Consider the following 11,445-nt stretch of genomic DNA (forward strand, 5'->3'; position numbering starts at 1 on the left):
TTAAACAATATCGGGTGCCTATGGACTAGGCTGGGTGAACCCAGCCTGATCTGCCCGCTATTTATTTTTTGATTTCTTAAAAGATTGAGCTTGGTCTGATGAAAGCCAGACTAGCCATGGACCTCAGTTACACAATGCAAGGGAACATGAATCAGCCTATATTTGCACGAACAATAACGGACAAAAGCTCTTCAACTTTGGCCCGTTAAAATGTGTATGAACAGTCTAGCGACGCATTTCATCAAGGCCCATTTGGACATGTCAGTTATTTGCACCACTGGTTAGATGTAAAACAGCATTTCGTTTCAGACTAGGCTACTGTTACTTAATTTGTGCATTAACAATAACGTTTCAGACTACTGTTACTTAATTTGTGCATTGACAATAAAAGTATTACATGAACTAAAGATGACTAAAATCTTATGTAGAAGAAGAAACATTCACAAAAATCCATCCATCCAAAATGACCTTTTTTTTTGATAGCTGTTGAAAACGGCATGGAACTGACAGAGATGTTTTTGTTTATAAATACACCAAAAAAAATAAAAACATAAATAAATAACATTATGCTGATACCTTTTGCTTTTCCCAAATACAATGTAGCCTACAGGTGTAAGTGACCTTTCATCAATCCAGTTGCAATGGATGAACTGTGATGAACTGCCCTACTTGTGATTGTTTAGAGATTTTAAAGGTTTTATAACAATGCTACATCTTCTTTGGCTATTCTACAATCTATTCACCTTTTCAGCACCAGTAGGCTACTTTCTGTGCAGCCGCACACACACACTCAGGCATGCCAAACAAGCATACACAAAAGTTTCAAGAGTGGGGGATGGAGTAAAATATGGAGACAAATTGAAGTGTGATTTATTTTCGCGGAACGGATGTACAGGACTGAGCGGCGGTCATATTTTGTACCGCTATGCGGTACATCTAGTTAACTTAAGCCTGACTCAACCCACTTACTGACTTGGCTCTGGCCACAGTGTGCAGGCACTATCAGCAAAATTCGCTGTCAAATTCACACCCATAGACATAGTTTCTGGAATGAATAGCCATAGATAGATTTATACAATTTCATTTATGGTTATAATTTCTCATACAAAATAAAATTAAATCAATTTAACCTTACATTTCTATTAAAACATAATGCTTTCATTAGTTTCTCATGACTTCTTTGTAATTGGAAAATAATTGTGCCATACAGCACATGTGTAACTATGCAAGGTCTCAAATGTGTCAGACTTGCAATACTGTTGACTGTCTTCAAATATAGTTTACCAAATATAATAAATAAAGAAAAAATAATGGCAACAACACCAGCTTCCCGTATCCTTCAAGGGCATGACAAAGCTGCTGCACATTCTGTCCCATTGCATACCATACTGTTCCACACCCCACTGTTGTAATATATGCGTCAAAATGGTTGGTTAAAGGTCCAGTATGTAGGAAATAATGGAAAATAAACTGTAACCATTCCAAAAATGATCACCATATGTTGTCAGAGAGTAAGGAAACACGATGAATTGAAGTAATGGCTTATTTGACAACATTACTATAACCTGTAAAACCCCGTAAAACCCATGAAAAAGGGCTTGTGGAGCTATAGGCTACATGGTCCTCGCTTTAGATTGGGAGCTCCAAAATTTACTACAAATAGGTAAGAAAGGTCTTATAAGCGTATTAGTTATCCACCGTACACCATTAACAAGCATTAACAAGCTGCTTGTTAACACTTACAACTGTTAACAAATATGCTTGTAAGTAACTTAAAAGGCTGCTTATTAACACTTACGAGCTGCATGTTAACAGATAGTTCATATTATTAAAGGATAATAACAGCTAACTAACTGTTAGTAATGAATTGTTAACTGCTTATAATGCACTGTTAATACCTAATAAGCACATGTTATTCTAAAGCGTTACAGCAATAATAAACAACAATGTCAATTCAAACAAATAGCCTAATAAAATAAGCAATGAAAATGAGGGAAAAAGCAATAGATCACTTGCATAACTATTTTAATGCCATATACCACAACATTAACGGGCATTCTACTGAATTTACAGTTAAGTGGACTAAAATGAACACCTGCATCCAACAAAGGACCCACAAAAGTTACAATGTCAGCATGCATTCTAATGTGATTTTTTCATTATCACAGGGATGCCTAGTCTCACTTCACTAGCTGAACCGTGCACTGAAGTGCATTGAGATTAGCCTGACTCAGTAAAAAAAAAAAATTAGCTGAGGTACAAGCTGGCAGGGCCTAGCTATGGCAAACTATCAACATTACAAAATGTCAAGAAACTTTTGTGCTACAATGCACCTAATCACCAATATGAGCTTATGACTCAAGCCCAGGAAGACATTCACATAGTGTCACAAGTCAAAGCCCTGCTGGTTTGGAATGTTAGATGTTGATCCCTGCTGAATGCAGAGCAAGCAGAAATGTAAAATAAAATAGCAAAACTGAAGACAAAGCAACATGGAGCTTGCACAAAACCATGACATCACTTAGTCTTTGTGATATCGCTGCAGCCACAGAGAAAGAGCTTGTGGCTCTGTAGCCAAAGCAAGGTGGTAAAACAAATGACCACTAAGGTCACACAGCAGACACAGAATGCCATTTATATATTTTAGGGTGATGAAGCGATATGCTGCTAGATGTTCAAATGGTTTAGAGTGTTTACTTTACTGCATGCATGAGGCATGAGGTTTTCATTCTTTCCTACCATATAAAACAATATATCAGAGATAGATAGTCAGCTTCTGGACATACTGTAGCTAAGCATATTGTTGCACGAGTAGTTTATGCAGCTCTTTTTAACATATGTCAGTCATTTAATTTATATTCATGACTATACTATAAATTCTATAGAATAACGTTGTGAATGTTTTAATAGGCTACATGTTGTATAGAAACTTCCATAATTTGTAACCAACTATGCTACTTTAATCAACCTGCCCTGCCCTAGTTTGCATCACAGCATCACATGAGAATATCTTGTCCAATACAGTCACTTTCAAACTACCACACACCGAAAAATGAAAGTGTTACGGCAATTATCTTACAATACTTTTTATAGTGGAACGCCCCTAGTTTTACATGTTGTATAGTCCATTAAATCTACATTCTACCGTCGAAGTCTCCAATATTTGATCTGATAATATTCATGCTGAAACTTTTAAAAGGTAAGTGCTGTCAACTGACTCACATGCTAGGTCTACAACTGAGCACACATGTGTTTACAGTTGTCTTGAACGATTGTATTGACACCGGTGTTTGTTTTATTTATCAAGTAGCCTAGTGGTAGCCTATTGACTATTTCACTAACGGATATGGAATGTTGCTATATCAAACTCGTCATTTGTCGTCTTGAATCATGTTTACAAAATAAGCAAAACCACCGTAGCCTATTAAACGCATCATAACTAACCTACAGATTAGGCATAGGCTATATTAATCTATTAAACTAAACTAATGCATTAAATTGAAATACCTTCTTAAAAGGTGGCTGTCATGGTTTGGGACTCCAAAGTCATCTTCCTACAGCGAAATGACCCATGTAGCCTAGGTTTCATTAGATGCATAATACGAAGTAGTAGTAGCAGTAATAGCATAAATGTAACCTAAATGTAAACAATACCATGTAGACCTGTGTAGAATTTGTTCATTATAGTGTCATGTGAGCAGTGTCATAGTGTTATAGTATCTAGTGGAGCTTTCAGTGTGGTTACCGACTTGGACAGTTAACCTACACTTTCATTAAAGGCGCGATTTTATCCATGACGGACCACTTCATTTTTCGTAAAGGGACTTGAAATGGTGCCTTCGCCACAGGCAGGGCCTACCTATCGTAATAAAGGCGAATATTCGTTGACTACTGAAACACAAGTCATGTCTCTGTACGCTGATAAATGCCACTTTCAAAAGGCAGTTTTGATAGACTTGTATATAATTGGACAGCAAAGAATTTCAGGTGGCTTTGCCAATTCGCGTCCGTGCGCAACCAGTCTTTTAGGCCTAGCTAACGACTGATAAAAACAGACCAAATTATCAAAGAGTAGCCTAGGCTAAATAATTTGCTCCGCTTTTTGCTCGGACAGACTTACCCAACTTGATGTTTTTTCTTTCTTGAAGAAAGCATTAGGGCCCTCAGATTAGATACCAGTAGTTGATTGGCGGGCTGCAGATACGTGGGAAGTTAGGCTATGACCTGGTGTGCGCGAGGGGCATGGACACATTTGACACGCGCACTATTAAAGCCGCCAATGTGAAGATGACTGATCTCACTTGTCATGCTGTCCCGTGTGTTATGCTGATGTGCGCATATCTCTGGTGGTGGTAGACCTATTCACTCAAAGCCTTCTGAACCTATTCTGCGGATAATAATTACTTAAAAAGCTGCATATTCCCAGGTATGTTGGATAATATAGATAGATGATCAACTGTGATTCTTCGTCTATGCAATTCAATTAGTCTTGGTTATGTTTAATGTTATTTGTTGTTAGACTACTATTGAGGCGAAGTATTAATAAGTGACGCTTTCTGTAAGTCTGGCTGTAGGCCTATGGAAGTGGTTTTAAAACTTGTCTTTATTGGTATTTTATTTCGACCGAAATTCACTAGTTGCACATCAAATGCTTTGCAAATCATTGACTTTATGACTAGCTCTATTACAAATGTCATTTTTCATTGGAAAATGGAAAATATTTTGACTGTGTTATCAGACTGAGAAAAAGGAATTGCCTCTTTTTTGCAAAAATAAGCCTAATTATGAATGCCTAAAAATTAGTTAGAATAAGTTTTCAAGCATGGTATTATTTATTTTTCTTGTAGATCGACATTTCAAGGTGATGGAGTTTAGCCATGCGTTCGAAGATCTCTGTCCAGTGTGTGGAGATAAAGTTTCAGGGTACCATTACGGCTTATTGACATGTGAAAGCTGCAAGGTATTTTTTCATGAAAAACGAATAATTAAATTGATGTAAGTGGACTACGTGCAAACTGGTTGTTTTGTTGGTATGGTTTTTTTTTTCTGAAATTAAATGTCTTTCTTACAGGGATTTTTCAAGAGGACTGTTCAAAATACTAAGAGATACACTTGCGCTGAAAACCAGAATTGCAGAATCGACAAAACTCAGCGAAAGAGATGTCCCTTTTGTCGTTTTCAAAAGTGCCTAAACGTTGGGATGAGATTAGAAGGTAGGCTACATTTTTGTCCCATCAAGTTGACAGTTAGTTTTGTTTTAGTTGAGGAAGTTTATATTATGTATCATCAATGTTATACATTACAAATTAAGTAATTGTTTAAACCGTTCAATATAATTATGGTGCTATAAATGTATCCACCACCCATAAATATTCCCCTTGTTGGCAATATCTGGGAAATAAACTATTTGTGATTCCCAGGCAGTTATACAGAAAGCACCTGTTTCCGCAAAGAAATGACACATTCCATACTTTCTGATAAGGTCCTCTAGTTTCGAATGCATTTATCTGACAGAAAGCTACAAGGTGGAGCCATAGTCATTAATGCAACAGTTGTTAAAATGTGTTACCTCTCAAAATACCTTGCAAGTGTGAAAGAATGCTACCCCATTTGGACCTGTAACATATGTAGGAACACTACTGTACCAAAGTTCAGTTGAAGTTCAGGAAACGACTCCTTTGCATGTTTTTGTCCAGGGGTCTTGCCAAAGCCCAAATTTCTCTCTTAATTTGGGCTTTCCTGAACTTTGTGGTTACAATAACAAACATCTAACATATTTGCCCTTATTTAGCAAATACATGGCTAAGACTGAAACATTAGTTAACAAGTTAATATGGCATTATGTATTTTCTTCAAGTTGATGTAAGAAATTTGTGGACATTTTTCAATCCATTCATCTCTCTTTCTCATTAGCGGTACGTGCTGACCGGATGCGAGGGGGAAGGAATAAATTTGGCCCCATGTACAAACGTGACAGGGCACTGAAGCAGCAGAAAAAGCCCTGGTCCATGTAAGCAACTTCAAACTGGAGCCAAGTCCTTCCCTGGCCCCAGGCCTCCAGACCGAGAGCAGCTTTCCGGGCGGCCTTTCAGGGTTTCTACCCCCGCTAACCCCTCCAGACTGTGACTGTGTCCCTCCATATTGCCCCCCTTCTCTAGGTGTTGCCCTTCAAAGTCATGGTGGCTCCTTTCCCGGTCAGTACCAATACCCTGCCACCCCATTCCCCTCCAGGTCTATCAAGTCTGAGTACTTTGAGCAGTACACCTACTCTTCCGACTCCTGCTCGCCCGGGTACACTTACTCTGAGGGGTGTCTGCCGGGCTCCCCACAAACCTCCAGCTTGCCCCCCACCATGCCACCGCAGCTGGTGTCGAACCTGTTGCACTGTGAGCTAGATGAAGCTCAGGTGCGGCTGAAGGTGGTGACGTACCTCCACCAGGAGCAGAACGGCCGGGCAAAGCAGGAGAAGTTCAGCTCATTCAAGCTGTTCTGCGTCATGGCCGACCAGACACTGTTCTCCATCGTGGACTGGGCCAGAAGCTGCATCTTCTTCAGGGAACTCCAGGTACAAATGCTGCTTCCTGACACACTGATATAACGTTTTGTGAATACTCTATACCCTTTCTGTTCACAATAAAAGAGGGAATTTTGAAAAACAGATTGTGGCCTAATTTTGTTACAAATCATAATCTCAAAATTCCCTCTTTTATTGTGAAGCAAAAAGTGGCATCCTACTATCAAATTTCTTGTTTCAGTTTAGATCTGACAGAACTATCCCTTTGAAAAAAGAAAACAATAAGCCATCACAAGTTTGTGAGATGACTGGGAACTAGAGATGATTACAATGACACAGAGGCACTGTTGTTGAGGCATTTTTCATGAATGCCTAGACTAAATGTTTACTGAAACACTGTTTGTAGGGGATAGTTTTGTTTCTGTTTCATGCACAGAGAATGATAAGCTGATAATGCAGACAATGGAACCATTGTCACTCTGACAAGATACAACAGAAAACAACGTGACATATCGTAACCTTTAACTCTGGTTACATGTTAGTGTTTGCTTTTAATAGTGTTTGCCCTCTGATTGCACCTATAAAGTGTCATTTGAATTTGAGTTACTAGCAATACAGGCTACAAAGATGTACATTACAATTCAGAGCTCTTGCTCCATTATTCCATGTCTTACATGTATTCCAAATGTTATTCGCATTCCAAACCTCTCAATCTTCCTATTGAGAGGGTTTTTTTTCCCACAACAACTGCATTTTTAAACCAGTGTGTGCTTGTAGTATAATCATCCCTGACATTTCTATAGTAGATTAGCAGGCATTAGTTGTGAGTCTAACACCATATGCAAGGCAATGCCAGATCCTTAAATGTTGCTAAGTGCACCGGGCTTCACCCACTCTGAACCGTTTTCTCTCGCTTGGAATTGCATTCTTTCCAACAGCAGATAACTCAGGAATGTGAGCTAGTTATAACACTTGAGGTTTTTTGCTTTATTTATTGTCACTGTAATGTGAATGTAATAGAGAAGGACCAAAACAATGAGACTTTTTTTGCTTAAATGACATCATGCTCTATGTGTTTTTGGGCCCTTAACTTGAGTTTAGAAGTCTCCTTAAAATGTCACTCCTTTGGGTTGTTACTACTTTGAGATATTGTTACTACTGTTAGCAACAGTGTTTGGAGCAGAGGATTCTGATTCTTTGTTTTGAAAATACACTAATAGTTTATGTGTGTGTGTGTGTGTGTGTGTGTGTGTGTGTGTGTGTGTGTGTGCGTGTGTGAGCATTGAACTTCCTTTTATGACCTCCCTTACAGACACACACACACAAATAGTACACTTCCTTCACATCACACCATGACTCAACGTTTGTGCATGCTTCCATGGCCAAGGGAGGAAGATTGGAGAGCCTTCCAGACAGATATATATTGTTTAATTCAGCCGGCAGTAATTCTATCAGCCTTGTGCTTGATAAGTGTCGTCTCCCAAACCAGTGTAGCACTATGGGGGTGCCGTGGCAACAAACTGTGTGATACTGGCTACAATATTACTGACATGCTCAGCCTTAAGATCTACCAAGAATATACTGTATCAGAGAGGGTTAAAGCAGAGGATTTGTGATTGTATATTTGGTGTGCTTGGCTTCACTCATGGGACAGACGAGAGGTGCTAGAAGCAAGTGAAGAAGAAATTGGATTAAAGGATTGTTTTAATGGTGTACACTACATCATAGAGGTAGTTCTTTGGTTGTAAAACCACCTTGGATTGAAAGGATGATTGGATGGTTGTGGAGGATGGTGATGCTGATTTGTGTATGCAGGAATATTCACAATTTGTCATCTTGGATTCTTTGTAGGTTGGCGATCAGATGAGGCTCCTCCATAACTGCTGGAGTGAGCTGCTGCTGCTGGATCACATCTGCAGACAGGTGCACCATGGGAAGGAGGGAACTCTCCTACTGGTGACTGGCGAGGAGGTTGGTTTGCTTTTGATAAAGATGCACTACGCTAGCAGTGATCAACTGGTAGACACACACACGTTTTGTTATTTTGGCAAATCAAATTGCTCCTGTCCGGTATGTTTAGGTTATCCTGCTGTTAAGCTGAGACTAGTGTTAATTTCGTCAGACGAGACGAGAGGAAATATGTTCGTCAACGACCTTTTTTTTCATGACTAAGACGAGACGATGACGAGACGTCAGTAATGTCCTGAAATACTGACTAAGACTATCTTAAGATGTATTATTGTTGACGAAAAAAGACGAGACTAAAATGTTTTGCATGAAATAAAAACTAAGATAAAATCTCCCTTCATGTTCGTCTACAAAATGAGAAGACAGAATATCTAGCTGTTCACGTTTTTCAAAATATTCGAATGAGTTCATACGCAACAGCTTTCCTGTAGGCTAGTCTACGTGCTGCTGCTGCAACCCTGTGGCTGCAACACGAAACTACATGGAACAAGAACACTGGCAAGCTAACTACCTAAGCTTTATGCCACTGCTACATACCCAGAAGTTGACGCTTCTCTCATACAAATTAACATCCCCCAGAATGTCCATACGAAAATGTTCAGCATGTAATGTCAACTATTCATCTAGTTAGACTGATGATGCAAAGTTTGCTAGCAAGTAAGCTAATATAGAAAGTTAAGCTAGCAAGTTAGCTATGGCTAAGATGGAGAGTCTGTTTGGGGAATGTGTTGTGTTTGAGCACATATCGCCATCTAGCGGAGTAAAACATTAATACATTGGCCCTCTGACAGTGTTTCTCAAACTATTTCAGTTTCAGGACCACTTAACTAACCCTAGCTAAAAAAAAAAAGATTAGACTTACTTCAACAGTAGCCTATAATTAGTCTATAGGCCTACTCACTGAACCACCTTGCTTATTGTCTTTGCACTTTGCTTATTGTGTCAGAGGATTCATTCTGTATGATTTAAACTGGCATATCTTACATAGACAGTGTTGCAGAACTGTTTGGATTTAACTACAAGTTATTTGGCAAACAACTCATCTATATTATATTTTACCACGCCTGCTCAAGGACCACTTGGTGATCCCCGGACCACACTTTGAGAAACACTGGTCTACTTAATATGACAGTGGTCCAGTCAAATCTTTTTCTGTCTATGGTCAAATCCCAGCCGAGCTATAACTGTAGCTCGACTTACCTGTGCATGTAAACATAATGGACTGACAAAAAATCAGAATGAGTAATTATAACAGACGAGTAGCCCTGTGGACACACAATATTGTTGGAAAATTGAGATGTGTGAAACACTATTTGACTCAAATGGTAATCAGAAATAATTTGTTTTAAAAAAAAAAAAGACTAAAATGTGTTGACTAAAACTGACTAAGACTAAGATACCTTTAGTTTTCTTTTGACTAAAACTAGACTAAAATGACGAGACTTTTAATTGACTAAAACTTGACTAACAAAAATGATATTTGAATGACTAAATATGACAAAGACTAAAAAGGACATTTCGTCACAAGACTAAGACTATGACTAAATTAAAAATAGGTGACAAAATTAACACTAGCTGAGACTTGCTTTACATTTTGGTTACAGCTTGAGATGTCCTCCATTTTGAGCCAAGCAGGGCCACCTCTGATCAGCCTTACACAGAGGGCCCAGGAGTTGGTAAAGAGACTACAGGCTCTGCAGATGGACAGAAGAGAGATGGCCTGCTTCAAGTTTCTCATCCTCTTCAATCCGAGTAAGAAATTTGTGCTCACAGACACACAAGATGAGGTGGAGAATGAGTTGTCATTTTTATGTTGGATCTTGAAGCCACAACTTCTGGTGGAAATGAACTGGAAAATCAGTCAGGTAGAAAAAGATTCAGTCCACAGCCCACCATTAGTCTGATTTATCCAAACACTGAGTCAAAATATAATTGTACAATGTTACATTACTCTGCCACCCTTCTTATGCATGTACTTTCTAGAGAGAGAGGCTTATAACACAGCATCTGGAAAGTTCCTGTCAGTGACCCATTGCATGCCTAGAGTCTCTATTTACCTGTTATGACTAACGTGAGATGGCTCTCCCTCCAGGTGTGAAACTGTTGGAGAACCAGGCGTTTGTGGAGAGCGTTCAGGAGCAAGTGAACTGTGCTCTGAAGGAGTACACCTTCTGCTCTTACCCCCAGACAGTGGATCGCTGTAGCCAGCTGCTGCTGCGCCTACCAGAGCTACGTGCCCTGAGTACACAGGCAGAGGACTACCTGCTCTTCAAACACCTGAGCGGGGAGGTGCCCTGCAACAACCTGCTTGTAGAAATGCTCCATGCCAAGAGAGCCATGGTATGATCCACAGGCGTGTGTGTGTGTGTGTGTGTGTGTGAGAGAGAGAAGAGAGAGAGAGAGAGAGAGAGAGAGAGAGAGAGCACTGAGCAACAGACACTAAAGTAAGAACAAGATAAGCTAATTATGTTGTAAGATTAACTTTTTATGTCATGTTGCCTACATGTATGTATGTGTGAGCACATAGGTCTGTGCCAATATATTTACTTTTCTACCATGGCAGTATTTTGGCGGATTTCTTTTTACTTAGGTCAGTCCTTGTTAGTTCCCCCAACATAAACATGTTTACCTGCTACTGCCTTCACTCACTTTGATTGTTTGTGTTATTTCAAAATAGTGTATTATTTAAAAAATAATTATTGTATATCTTTAAACATCTTTTACAACACTATTTTTGTCCTAGGGTAAATGAAAGCTGAAGTATTTATATAACAAAAGGTAGTACTATTTTTCATATATGCTACTTTATATGCTGTTTTACAGTAGTGCACATTTTTCAAAATTAATTTTTATACTTTAAAAAGTGCCTTATGGTATGCAGACTGTTTTTTTCTTTTGAGGATTACATGTACAGCATGTTGGAAAAATAGTGTATTAAATAATTGTAATTCAATGTAATTAAA

The 11,445-nt window shown here is 38.9% G+C and overlaps 1 protein-coding gene across 1 annotated transcript; it reads left to right on the forward strand.

Moving 5' to 3' along the window:
- The first annotated feature begins 4,851 nt into the window (after positions 1-4,851).
- On the forward strand, positions 4,852-11,428 carry nr5a1a (nuclear receptor subfamily 5, group A, member 1a). The gene is given in 7 exon segments (XM_048243796.1): positions 4,852-4,960; positions 5,072-5,213; positions 5,914-5,997; positions 6,000-6,565; positions 8,366-8,485; positions 10,087-10,234; positions 10,575-11,428. Coding segments are annotated over 7 exon segments (1,410 nt in total). The 5' UTR covers positions 4,852-4,864; the 3' UTR covers positions 10,829-11,428.
- Positions 11,429-11,445: the final 17 nt, after the last annotated feature.

The sequence above is a fragment of the Alosa alosa genome, chromosome 5 (genome assembly GCF_017589495.1).
Source record: "Alosa alosa isolate M-15738 ecotype Scorff River chromosome 5, AALO_Geno_1.1, whole genome shotgun sequence".
In the NCBI taxonomy this organism is placed as follows: domain Eukaryota; kingdom Metazoa; phylum Chordata; class Actinopteri; order Clupeiformes; family Clupeidae; genus Alosa; species Alosa alosa.